Source organism: Hippichthys cyanospilos, chromosome 4 (assembly GCF_059441005.1).
Source record: "Hippichthys cyanospilos isolate Australia breed blue-spotted pipefish chromosome 4, RoL_Hcya_1.0, whole genome shotgun sequence".
NCBI lineage: Eukaryota > Metazoa > Chordata > Actinopteri > Syngnathiformes > Syngnathidae > Hippichthys > Hippichthys cyanospilos.
The window spans coordinates 13978279-13992025 of NC_142372.1; the positions used below are offsets into that span (position 1 = coordinate 13978279).

General features: G+C 40.1%; 2 protein-coding genes across 4 annotated transcripts; both read right to left on the reverse strand.

Annotated features, from left to right (window-relative positions):
- On the reverse strand, positions 1 to 6468 carry supv3l1 (SUV3-like helicase). The gene is made up of 16 exons (XM_088413270.1): positions 6064 to 6468; positions 5909 to 5986; positions 5484 to 5591; positions 5288 to 5402; positions 4927 to 5095; positions 4747 to 4858; positions 4454 to 4531; positions 4064 to 4155; positions 3713 to 3893; positions 3482 to 3575; positions 2437 to 2556; positions 2267 to 2366; positions 2087 to 2167; positions 1806 to 1982; positions 1293 to 1441; positions 1 to 596 (listed from the first exon to the last, which is right to left on the reverse strand). Exons 1-16 carry the CDS (start codon positions 6326 to 6328, stop codon positions 182 to 184), a joined length of 2334 nt encoding a protein of 777 aa, XP_088269396.1. The 5' UTR covers positions 6329 to 6468; the 3' UTR covers positions 1 to 181.
- Positions 6469 to 6924: 456 nt separating this feature from the next.
- On the reverse strand, positions 6925 to 13661 carry vps26a (VPS26, retromer complex component A). 3 transcript variants are annotated; one of them, XM_088413169.1, is made up of 9 exons: positions 13576 to 13661; positions 10885 to 11034; positions 9849 to 9924; positions 9347 to 9503; positions 9073 to 9237; positions 8874 to 8980; positions 8685 to 8786; positions 8457 to 8566; positions 6925 to 8387 (listed from the first exon to the last, which is right to left on the reverse strand). In XM_088413169.1, the coding sequence occupies exons 1-9, from the start codon at positions 13657 to 13659 to the stop codon at positions 8271 to 8273; spliced, it is 1068 nt and encodes a 355-aa protein (XP_088269295.1). In that variant the 5' UTR covers positions 13660 to 13661; the 3' UTR covers positions 6925 to 8270. The 3 variants fall into 3 exon arrangements, with proteins under 3 accessions (XP_088269295.1, XP_088269296.1, XP_088269297.1); XM_088413170.1 differs by lacking the exon at positions 13576 to 13661 and adding an exon at positions 13194 to 13540; XM_088413171.1 differs by lacking the exon at positions 13576 to 13661 and adding an exon at positions 12408 to 12539.
- Positions 13662 to 13747: the final 86 nt, after the last annotated feature.

The following is a 13747-nucleotide window of genomic DNA, read 5'->3' on the forward strand; positions in this document are numbered from 1 at the left end:
AATTGAGCGATTTTTCAAAATATTGTATTATGTCATGATTGCATAACTTTTATACATTGCGAGGTATTAAGCTCCACATTTCTTACCTAATAAAAGCTTACACAGTGCTTTTCTATCCCGAAAGAGAAAGTTAAAAATAAAACCCCAAAAGTCCAGACCGCATGATGTCCTACACGATACTTCATTTCCTTTTTTTCCTTTTATTGTCTCTGTTGCTGTTACTGTGATTTCTAGCATCTAGTTCAGTGTGGTTGGTGAACTCCTTCTTCTGTCCATTAGACCACTCCCTCTGCAGCTGCTGCAGCATTTCAGCCGTCAAGAGTCCGTCTCGCACCAGGCGGTTAGCGAGTGAGCTGTCCATGGCCTGTCCCGAGCGCCTGGGAGTGCTCTGATTCCTCCGGACCCCCGGCAAACGGCTACCGGTGGCGCCGGTTTGGACGTCATTTGCCTGCATCTGGAGGGGACCGGTGATGGCCGGGTCTGTGGCTCGGATGAGACGCGTGATATTCCGGACACCCTCTTGGATGGTGGCATCCAGTTCCCTTTGAATTTCTCGGACGAAGGCAGTATCAGGAAACATGTCCATGAAACGATAACTGGAACGAGAAGCAATGTGGGTTAGCATGATTAAAGAATTATGACGACAATAAAAACTGTAGGATTTTAGCCATTTTTTTCCTCACTCAGGTCACAGGCATGCTGGAGCCTATCCCAGCTGTGTTTCGGCGGTAAGCGGGGTAGACCCTGAACTTGTTGCCAGCCAATCGCAGGGCACACAGAGACAAATACACACCTAAGGACAGTCTGGAGTGTACAATACACCTACCATGCATGTTTCTGGGAACATGGCATATGCGGAAATATGCAATCTCTACACAGGAGGGCCATAGCAGAAATCGAATCCACCAGGCGGACGTGCTAACCAGTTTGCCACAGTTCAGGTGGCATTAAGCCACATATAAGTTATAAAAATAAAATAACAGCGTTCCTCTAATGCTCTTATTGGTTGATGAGTAAGTTCCACCAAATACAGCCCAGCTTGGCACTTTTTTTTTCTCAGTCAGGTTTATGATACGGATGGTGCCTTATGACCTGTGATCTTTCAATTCATAGCTATGCATTATCAACAGCTAATGGTTCAAATTACTTTCAAGCCATTTCCTAACCTTTGACTGCTTCTGTGTAGTTCCAATTTTGAGTGGATTGAACCACTTGTCAAATAGCAAAATATCAATGATGCTGAAAATTAAATGACAGCTTCTCAAGGTTAACTCCATCAAACAGGAAATTACCTTAACCAGAGGTAAAGATCCAAGACATCGTGAACAGCCTCCAGGTGAACCAGGTCTTTTATGTTTTTGGGCGGGGCCAAAGGCCAGCTGATGTGGCGACAGACCCAGTCGAAGGTCAAGGGTTCATCCCGGCTGAACTGACGGGCGAACTTAAAGAGAATTGGGAAGTAAAATCAGAGCAGCCGAGCACCTGCCAGAGTTTTTTTTAATGACTTATCTTGGTCACTTTCTTTTTCTCACAAAAGCTGCCATTTAACAGGCTGTGTAAACTTGATTTTTTCAAGGAGCCAAGGATGCTTAGCAAAAACTCAATGGAGGATTAAAATGGATCTGTGTGTCTTAAATCATGTTAGTGAAAATGCTTTGGTGGAAGGATGATGCTTAAGGAGTCCAGCAGCAAGACAAATTTAAGTCTTACAAGGGGGTGGCTCATGTCCTATTGTTGTATTCAGATTCAAACCAGAATGACTTTGGCAAATGCCCATAAATCAAAAGTCTGTTAACCATGTTTACCTTTAAGAAAGACGTGCATACGAAAGGCTGTTTCTTGTTGATGGGAGCCGTACAGAAAACGTAGCGTGACCTCAGGTTGAGTGGGATGTGTTGAATCATGTCAGCCAGGAACTTAAAGTCGTCAATGTTGCAGACAAAATAGAGGCCGTCCACCTGGGACAGGCTGACAAAAATGTCCTGTTAAAAAATAATCAAAGTTAGATTATAAAAATAAAAAAATGAAATCATACTAAAATTTGGGCTTTTTTGTTAATTGAGTTCATGCTTTATTAGTTACTCACAATGAGGTTAGAGAGAGTAGCATCAGGTAGATGATAAGCAAACATCTCAATCTGCTCTGCAGTGGGGTGAAGACCTGCAGTCTAAAAAGAAATACAGCCTTATTGTCACTTTACAATTGAGATGAAACTAAAATAGTGATCATTTCTTGAAAGGGCCAGGGACAAGTTAGGCGTGACCACCTCAATGGGCTCCACTTTGTGACTAAGTAAATCCTTCAGAACTGGAAGATCATCTTTGTGCATGGTGGTAACCTCTCCCTCTTTGAACTTGGAGGAGAACCTAGAGGAGACAGCAACGCAGAAAATGTAGTTATGATCTGACATAAGAGAAAAACAAAAATGAGACCGACCTTCCGGCTCGCCCAGCAATCTGGAGAGCCTGGGATGTGCTGATAGTCTCCATATGCTTCTCCCCTTTTTCGTTGATGTTTGGTTTCACCAGACTGTTGAAGATGATGCGTTTTATGCTCCTGAAAGGATAAAAATCGAGTCGGTGAGAAAAACAGTGGGCTAAATCGATGTTTATCATTTTTAAGCGTTCTGACGAAATGCATATGAAACAGGCATATCTTTCAGATAACTACAGGTACACATCCATCCATCCAAAAATTGTATCAAATCAAATCTGAATGAAAATAGCATTATTTGCAGAAACATGCATCCAAAAATGTAATCACTGCTATACAAAACAATCACCACGATACATCCCCCACCCCTCAGATTTTGTTGCAGCCAACAAAACTTTAATGACTCTCTTTAAAAGTACGAAAAAAAGCAATTAAATAACTAATAAACTCACTCTGGGTCACAGTCAATTATAAATCAATCTTTTGGTTTTTTTCCACTATGAAAGAAAATGTAGCTGCCATTTAAAATATATTCAAGGTGTTCAGGTGGGACAATCTCAAAAATTTTGTCAAAAATTTGGTCTTTGCAAAGATAATAACCAGTTAATTCTAATATATGATTTAGTGTTTATTTGAAGTACCAGAATTTTGTCATGTTAATAACATACACGTGTGTTTTAATTGGGCAGCCATGTGTAACCACTTAATTAATGGGTAGACTTATACTTACTTGCATTTACGTAAAATTCACCCAAATTGAAGTTTAAAAAAGGGGGGGGGGGGGGGGGTGTCAACTTATACGCGAGGTCGACTTGTACGCGGAGAAATGCGGTAAATGTTTTAAATCAATAAATTGATAAATTCATTGTAACTAACCAACTTAGGGTGGGAAAGAAATGATAAAATAATAATACGCCTTGTTAAATGAACACCTAATAAGGTCAATCAAAACTGATTGTAAATGTAGAATATTTTTTTTACAGCTCTTGTATTCAGCATCAGTCTATAGTGCAATGTTCGAGAAGTGTGAGTATAAGATGGCACTTACAAATTAAGGCCCATCCCAATGGCATCTGTTGCGACCAAGATTTTGCAGGAGTCGTCAGGGTCATTGAACTTCTTTGCTTGTGAGAGTTTAGTGCCTGAAGAAGGAGCTGAATCTTAACAAAACTGTTTTTCTAACTAGACATAAAGAATGGAAAAACCTATGTCGTGTCTGTGCCTGTCAAAAAAACAAAAAAACAAAACTGAGGATGAAAACTCTCTCATACAAACTTACCTGGAGGTAAACTCCCATAAATGACAGCACATTCCAGCCCTCTGGCTTCAATCTGCCTGCTTATAGAATAAATGTCATTTTTACTGAAGCAAACGATGCAGTCTCCGGCTCTCAGGTTATCTAGAGACTCCACAGCATGATCCAGGATGGAGAAGGGAGTTAGACGCTGGTAGGTGTGGACCTGGAAGGAATAAGAGACAATTGATTAAGTATGCCATCACGTTCCATTGAAAATCAATGCATTGATGGATCAAAAGGCGTTACATTTTGGCTCGTCTTAGATTCTGAAGATTTCCTGTGATTGTATACAATACGTAGCACACATCATATATCGAGTACAATGTAACTCACCTCCACCTCCTCTCCAGTGGTGTACATGAGCTCTCTGACAAAGTCAATGGCTGCAGGTTCCCCACACACATGAATTTCCTCCGCACACAGACCTGTGTGCACGCAGGCACACACACACACGCGCGTGAGGCATGACAGCCTGATCAACAAACATTTCAAAACCGAATTGAGACATCAAGGTGGACATGTTTTAAAAGTAATGCAAAGCAGATGTTGGGCTGGATTTTGTGTGAGCGAGGTGAACCTTTGAATGCGTGTGTGAATAATGTTGATACTTTGTGAACCAAATTATTTGCAGGGTTGTTTGGGGAGGTTGCCCAGTACTGTGGGTGTGTTCATGTGTGTGTGTGTGCATGTGCATGTGTGTGAGAGAGAGTGAGAGAGACAAACCCAGTAGTGCTCTGGTCCAGGCCCATCCCCGTGAAGGATCTCTAATCATCTGAATTTCATCAATGACAGCTATTTCATCTATAAAACATTGAGAAATTCAAGTGACTTCACAATTGAAGACAAATTTAAATGAAATAATTTATTATTAGAAATAAAACACTTTAGTTAGCAAGATTACATTGAGGGTTAGGTGTTCATTTGAAATGAACACATACTGTATGTAACCACAAGCAATAAACTTGATTGTGCATGAACTGTAGAAAAGCGTCTGTACACAAACATTACACACTTACATGGCGTTGTAACGCTGCACATTTCGATGGTGCAGGCCACATGACCAGAGGCTCGACCTTCCGTGTCCACAAACGTCCTCTCCTCACCAGTAACCAGGTCACAAGGCACACCCTGAAAATAGACAATCAGCACATATACAAAGCACATTCCTAATATGTGAGACAGAAGAAGATACATACGGCCTGGTTGCTTTTCTCAAAGATTTCGTGAGCAAGAAGTTTGAGGGGTCCACAGTAGACACCTGACTTTGCAGCCAAGTAGCGTTGGATAGCATGGTAAGTTTTGCCACTGTTGGTGGGGCCGGCATGGAAAATGACCTTCCTCTGGATGGCACGGGCCTCAGGGTACCTAAAGAAAACACACACACACACACACACACACAGTGCAATGTGCTAAATTAGAATACAATTCATTCACCATTGACAGGGCAAAACATTTCAAGATTTTTTTTTCTTATATCAATGGTTATAGCTTATGTATTCAGTCAAAATTTCACAAGAATATTCATCATTTTGCCTTTTACTTTGTGTGTCTGTTTACCAGTTAGCAGGCACCCTAAGGTCTGAGATCTTTCTCAGGTCATCCATACAGTCAAGCATTGGAAAGATCTGCTTGGCGTGTCGCATAAAGTATGGGAAGATGTCATCTATGTGACCTTGACATCAACAGAAAAATAAAATGGTCAGTGTTAATTTCTCATTCCTTCTTTCCATTCTCTCGATATTATGGCACAAACCTGCTCCGCAAGAAATGTCACTGAGAGTGATGTGCAGATCAGCGGGTAGTGATGTCGCCTCCAGGATATATTTCCTAAAGTTGATAAAGGCTTGGTGGAACAGTCGTGCTACATGAACATTAAAAAAAACACACACATCAGAGAGCAAAGTGTGCATTCATACTTTCCCTCTAAATAACTATTTATGTATAAATTCCACATGAAGTTTATATCATGAGCATACTCTCCGTAGTTAACGAAGAACAGGCATAAATTAATTTGATAACAACTTGGGAAAATTCGTTTTACTGCTGACAAATGTCACATATTAGTCATCTATTGAATCGTTTTGGATGCATTTGAGTCAAAATGTTTAATATTTTGATATTTGAAAAAAAGGGCAGTAAAATTAGATGAAGGGATCTTATCAGTATTATTGTTCTCACCATCCAGTCCGTTATCTGCAGCCAGCTTCTGTATCTCTTTCTTCTTGTAGAACCGATTCACAGTTTTCAAAATTTCATCTAAAGAATAAGACGCAGCAATAACTATTGGCCTAATATTTCATCCAGTACAATAATTGAGTTCAGATTGTATTTACTTTTATCCAGCGGTTGTGTGAGCTCCGCTCCCACACTGCCTTCAGCAGACGGGTCATTTTTCAGCGTGAGAGGGACAAAAAGAGATGTGTCCGGAGGTTTGGAAGATGAAGACTGCCTGCTGCTAAACACGGTACACGTCGGGTGCTCTCCTGGTGAAACAGACCCAGAAAACGCGTGACAGTTGCTCCGGGCCAGACGAGCTGATCGAGTGTTAACATGGCAACGAAGCCGAGAAAACAAATGCAAACACCGGTTCGCTGACATGGTTTTCGCCACGCTCTATTTTATACTACCCAACCGGGACTGTGCCAAAACACGACATTAACGAGTCGCCATGGTTGTATAAGTATGAAAACACAACGCTAACTTTACTGGAGGACGGTCACGCGTTTCTCTTCCTGCTATGCGCCCACGCGGGACAGGACCGTTCTTTGCGTGGATGTCCACAAATATGCCTGTGTTAAAAATAGTGGCAAATGATATCATCAAAATATTTTCTCAATATAACTAACTGTTTCTTTTAGACTCAAGTTATTTAGATGTACTCACATACGGAAATGTGTTGAGTTTTGCACTGGTACTCTATATAATTACAGTCTTTTATATGTAGGCATAGCTAGATAGATCCCGTACTTTATGAATTTCTAATGAGGTAACCATACAACACAGCCAATGGGATTACTATTAAGGATCTCCAAAAGAAGGCGGGACGTTACGCGACCAAAATGCAATTTACATTACAGCAGTTTGAATTTTAGAATTTATTAACATTTCAGATGTGTGAATGTTTAGTAAATAATGCTAAGCTTAAAAAACAAAATCATGACAATGAAACCAGAAATACAAAATACACTTAGGGGTCTGTTGTCAATATAAATTTGTTTTATTCACGTTCCATTTTTAGTATTTTAAGGGTTTAATGTATATACTGTACATACACACATACAGTTGTTATGGTTCATTGCTGTGAAAAGATACCATGCAAATAAGTGAGGAGTGGTTTCTTTACCTTTGCAAGTATTTAAAAGACAAACAGGCAACATAACAGTAAAGACAGGAATCTGCCAGCAGGAAAAAAAAAAACCTTGCACATGAACAGTTCCCAAATTTAGGAATTCAATTCACATTCAACTGTTTGAGTAGAGACATAAGCTCCACTGTGGGTATGAGCATTTCAAAGTCGATGAAACTTGTGGAGTCATGACTTTGCAGATGAGACAAATACAAATAATACCAATTAACATTATGTAATACAGTATATAAATGGCAATTATGTTTCCCATTGCAGATAAAGTGGACACTTAGCACCTTTGTGCAACAGAGCTTATGGGCTAATTCCCCATTACATGGGTTTGCTGACATCATAACCGTCGAAATATCTTAATGCATCACCGTGAAATACGGTGGTAGACAATGAGCACTGCTTACGACAGCAAACTTGAGCAGAATGATTACATTGAATTTTGCTAAACGAAATACATTAGACCTACACAAAATAAAAGACTTCCAGTTTTGTGTAGGTGGAGAGCAGACACAGACCAAAGTGTCCCAACAAATGGCATCAGTGGATATTCTGATGTTAACTCCAGACATCAACCCAAAACTGTGGAATTGGCATTAAATATCTTTAAACCTTGAAATGTGGTAATCTATAAAGAATTGTTAAAGAATTTCAGAATTAAGCAAACGATGGGATTTTTTCAGTTTCAAACACAGGTGAATGTGTACTCCAAAGAGCAGCTTGTTTGACAAGATAGGCTTACTATTGATAGTATGTCTCTAGATGACTCACCAAGAGAGCTGTAGTGTCATGATGGCTCAAAAGTCACCTCTTATAAGAAAGCACAGTGCGCGTGTCCATCAGATAGGAAATGAAGGTATCGTATTAGTTGATTGTTCAACAAACGATGGTACGACCGAATGAAATCCTGTTAGCAAAATTGTGTATGTTGTTGCCGTCTTCTTAAGACTTTTTCACCTCGGCGTGTCGTTCAGGCATCCAACACAACGTGTGTTCAAAACAAGTGCAGTGGTATGCCGGCCGAAGGACAGCTCATGTTTGCAGCTAAAGTGACAAATATGTCATTGTGTGTGTGTGTTCATGTATAAAGTCCAAGCAGACTTTGGGCTTGCTGTCACACCTCTTGACTCAGCAGCGAGAGTCCGGGTGCGTGTGTTGGTTTTTAGTTCATGGCCTCGCTTGCCTTCACATCTCGGGCTGCTCGGCATTAACAGGCTGAGTTTGAGAATCGGGGGACTCGTAGCGCTGGTGGAAGTTTCGTTTTCTCATCTTCTCGGGAGCTTTCCTCCACAAAACAATCTCCTGAGGACACAAATGCAATGAGGGAGACCGGGGTGACCGATGGAAAAAAAGCGCAGGTGATTCAGTTACCTGCTGCTTAAAATATCTTCTATCTTCTTCGTCCACTAACACCAGATTCAGAAAGTAGCGCACAGAAAACTTCTTGTTGACGTCCCGCATGGTGGCTGTCAGGTCGTACCCTGGAAAAATATGAGAATTTATACAAAGTAAAGATGACAGAACTTTTAGCATTTATATAGGATGGAGCCCAAAAAGTTTTTGTTTTCTATCCCTTGTAGAAGAATACAGCCACGTTACCTGCCAGAAAGAGTCTGATAGGGATGGATTCTCCTTTAACCGGTGCTCCATCCATGATCTCATACTTTGCAACTGTGTCCGTCTCTGTGGTCGTACTGGGACCTGCAAGGATAAACAAGAACATTATGCTCAGTGGAGAGAAGACAGACAAAATGCTTTGCTGTTTTTAACCTGATTTTGAATTCTCACCTATGCCTGTTATCTCCTTCTTGATGAGTTGCAGCTCCATGTGCTGGATCTTGATCCTGACCAGCAAGAAGTAAATCTTCCCAACAATGACATCCTTTAGGTGATACCTAGCGATGACATGGATGACATGAACAGAGGTTGTTTAGGAAAAACAAATAAACTCTTAACCATAGAGAGAGTCTAGCGGCACATGTCTTACTTGGATTTATTGTACTCAAACTCAATGTGAAGGCAGTCTTCTATGCCGACCTCCATTTTTATGGAGTTGTTGACATCTGGGTAGGTGGCCAGCTGGTGCACAATCAGCTCATACTCCTTCACTAGATCTGACAGTCGACGAACTATTGTCACCCTGAGAAAATACCTACACCAACACGAAAAATTCGTTAGAAATAAATTCATCAAAAATGAATCAATCATTTCATCATATTTTAGAAAAGAAAACATTTCTCCTAATGGTGCCCCAACATTACCTTAGCCTGACATTAGCACCCATGTACGACTCGTAGGGCTTCTCCACCTGCATGAACTCAAAGTCGTAGCTACGGTTCTGGGTCAGCTCTCCTGGCAATGCCAACTCTTTCACCAGATCCACAAAGTCGTGCGTGTTGCTTTTGTCCGAGAACAGCTCTGAAAACAAGAGGAGGAAATTGCTGTCTTAAGCTACAAACCATCAGAGTCCATCTTGAATGTTTATTACATTTGAAAGTTAAAAGTGTAGTAATTGTAGTAAACTAATACAATTTGTTCTCATAAGAGTTTTTATTTACTTTCAGAACGGCTGATCAAACACACCCGATCATGTTTTGACAAAATGCATTGGAAACTAGGTTGAACCATTAATGAAAGTGTTATATTTGTGTTATCTATTCCTTAATGCAAATTTCTTTACTCTCATGAGAACAAAATCCGACCATGTCTTTTTTCTGGGGCGGGGTGAGTGGTCATGACAAGTAAAATAAAATTTGTGCTTACCAATCTGTCCAACGAACTCAATGCGGATGCCCTGGTGCTCCAGTCGTTTTCCTCCCTGCTTCACATTTAGATTCACCTGCAAGGATAAAACACTTTATGATGATTAGGTAAAATACTGTAATACCCCAAATTTTAGACACACTTTTTTCCCAAAAATGAAGTCTAATAGGATACAATCATTACCATAACAGTGCGTGCTAGAATGCGAATGTCAGTTGTTAGCAGCAAGTGTCTGTTGCAGCTAACAGCAGCTCGTGTTAGCTGAGGTCATTACGGCATTGATTTCAATAAAAGAAGCGAGCAGAATGAACCACCGCCTGAGGCCATCCTTGTTCACACAGGAATATTACTAAAATGGAGAGGATCATGCAAAAGTTAAGATGTCTCCAGCTGATTCGATCTAGAGTGACAATGTATGGACTATAAACTAATTGTGTTTTTTTGGCATCTACACACAATCTCAAACTTGGTGGAACACGGATGCTGCGCAACTTAGGGTATTTATGGTTAAATGAACTCCAGCTGCATAGCGAGGAGAAGGATAAACAGAATAAACAACTGCTTCGAGCGCATACAACTTTACACTGGCGAGGCTTTCACTGACCGCTAACAATGTGGGAAAACAAACTTAACACGCAACAAACACATAAGTTGCGAATATACACAATAAAATAGTTTTTCCATTGCTGCCAAAGTTTTGGTGCGTCTTACACACGGTAACATAAAAAACACCAGAATTTGACCCCAAAATTAAGGGTGCGCCCTCTACACAGGTGCATCTTAACTTTGGGGAATTACGGCAAACGGTTCAGGTTTGCTAAAAAGTGAAGCAACAAATAACCTTGGTATGTATAATTGCTAATTTAAATGTTATAACCTGAGTATTTTCTTCCACTGAGTGACATCAACATACAGTATAAACAAAATAAGACATTATTGACATTTGCTTTGAATGGCAATGCGGCATGGCTCGAATTTGAGAGTGACTTAGCATGAACTTAAAAAAAAACCAAAGTCACATGGCAGATCCCATTACCTTTCCAGACACAGACTCTCCGTCATAGAACATATAATGTTTCTCCAGCTTTCCATCTTCTGTCTTGAGTTCAGCCGTCTTCCGGCTCTCTGCATCATTGAGTAGGACATCAATCTCACACACCGGCCCAAACAAACCCCCCAGGAAACTCTGCAAGTAAAGCACACAACGTTAGCAGTGACACTGTAAAATAAAAACCAGAATAGCGAGTGGCTCAGCTGCTGGATGAAGGATACATGAGCAAGAGGTTAACATCATTTTCGCTGCTGAAATATGTGTGACAATATAGATAACACATTCAAAGATTGAGAACTATGCATTCAATTGTGGCAATAAGCTTTAAGTGTTTTTCATTCATAGCTTTCCTGGTTTATTTGCTTTAGTGCAAGAACATACCATATTCAAATGATAAGGATCATTATCAGCCTTCTGTCGAGCTGATCATTTGAATCAGGTGTTTTGGGGAAATAAACCTGGAAACATGCAGGATAACCGCCCTTGAGAGCTGTGTTTGGACACCCCTGCTTGAGTGGTTATCTGGACAACTTTGCAAATGTAGCTAGCTAGGTAGTCGTACATCATGTCAGAAGTGTGCATGTGTGGCCGCTTGGAAGTACCTTAAGGTGAAGGAACATATTTCAGCAACAGAAAGGCTTTATGCAAATGCATATTCATTGGGATGTAGACAAAGTTGCATTACTTTTTTCAGGAGTTGTGGTATTAAATTGGCAGTTGGGGCCATGCCTACAGCATTTGAAAACATTAGCAGGTCCAATTGCACTTCTGACAGACACACAATGCTCTTCTTTTCAGAGTGGGTGTGTGCATGTCACCACATCTGCTGACAGGTGTGTGAAGTCACACTTTTCCTATCAACTTACATCCTGGCAACAACTACAAAATATGCATTATTACCACACACTAACTTAGTTAGCAGCAGCCCTCTTACTCACAAAACATTCAATGTGTCACCAGGATGTCAGGAGTCTACAATCGGTCAGGGGGGAGTGGGAGGGGGCGTGGTTATTCCAAAAGCTAACAAAAAGGTCCATGAAACATTTTGGAACGTATTTAACAACGATGTTAGTAATAATAATAAACTTCAACGAAGTCAGCGGGGATTTTTTTTAAGGATGCACATTAGACTTAGTCAAAAGGCGTCTACATTCTAAATCGGAAGAGCGAACCCATCTGTCATTGCGACATTCGACGCAACTTGTTGACAGGTAAAATCTTCATCAGCTCCAAGAGACATTAGCAAGCACACTTGGGCAATGCAACCCCGAACTAATTAAGTATCCGTAGTGAATTACTGCAAAGCAAGAAACGTTTCACAGGCGGCCTCACACTTTGCTAACTCGACAAGCAGTAGCACTGTTAGCTTTTCTTGTCAGCTTAGGGAAAACTGTAGCGTTCAGCCGATACCACAATAACTTTATGCATGCTCCAATATTATCGATAAAAAATATTTTTCTGTTATGTGGTCAGAAAAGCAAAAGCCCACTGGTCGTTTTCCCACTCACCATCACGGCCGCCTAGCAGACAGTGGAAGCTAACAGCTTAGCCTCGCTGAGTGAGTTGAAGACCATGCGCGTGCGCATGACACGAGTGTCGCGCTCTCGAGACATGCGCTCACGTGACGCGAGTCAGGTGGCCGTGGGCGGGGTAGGAACACTCACGTGATGCTGGACTAGTACAGGTGTGCCTGTTAACCCATTTGTTTATGAATTATGAATACTGTACTGTATTCATTCATTCATTTGTAAGTCCGCGTGTCACTCACAGGCTCAGATAAAGTCACTTAATTTCTATGATTTTTAATGTGCTGAATAATTTGACTCTACCACTGCATTTACATCTCTGGTTATGAAAACGTTTTAATAATTCCCTTACTTATTGTATAGGGCCATTCTATTTTATTTTATTAGTGTTTTAATTTACTTGTTGTAACGCTCTGGAAACAAATTTTAGATTACTTTTTTCAAACTTTGACTTTGCAGTTGTACATCTATTAAACTGTACTCAGAAATGCCAATCTCAGGTCACTTTTTGTGCTGGTTAAAAGTGTTTGGGCCTTTGGAGTAACAGAATCATAAAGTAATAGGAGGGAAAACATAAAATGGCAAATACATTAAATTTAGCTACATAGCTTTTGTGCTACTAGCCTGTTGATACAAAAGTAAATACAGTCCAGTGATTCAACAAAGAATTCTATGTTTGAAATAAAATATATAAAAATAAGTTAAATAACAGGATTGCATTGGGATTTTAATCATTTTTAACACACTGTTTAATACGGGTAATCTTACCTTTGGCCTTCCCATTGCCTGCGGAGGATCTGAATGGCGAAGTTTTCTTCAGAAAGTCGGCAAGTGGCTACATTTTGAATTAAATAATTCTACACCTGAAATTATTAATATACTACTATAGGTTATTTTCCATATTTGTCTTAGTTTAATGTTTTCTGATAAAAAAAAAAAAAAAACTATTTTACTGGTATGACACAATGTTGATCAGCTATTATTTTTGCTTTTAGATTTTATTACAGAAATATTCGAGCAGATTGTGATGAATGTATATAGCATCCAATGATGTGATGATATTTTCCTGGCTCTCAGCGTTCAAAAACCATGGAGCCCATCGCTAAGCATCCAACCATACATCTAGTATTCTATTGTTGAATCACACTACCTTGGCACTGTGTTTGACTTGCTCATAGACGTGGTCATAAAGAGAGGTTGACAAAGGATTTCTGTTCATACTATATAATGTCATCTTTTTTAATGTGACTTTTAATAAAAGCCTTTTAGCCTTTTCTTTGATCTGTTGCTTCAACAAGTAGTAAAAAAAGTACAGATAACTT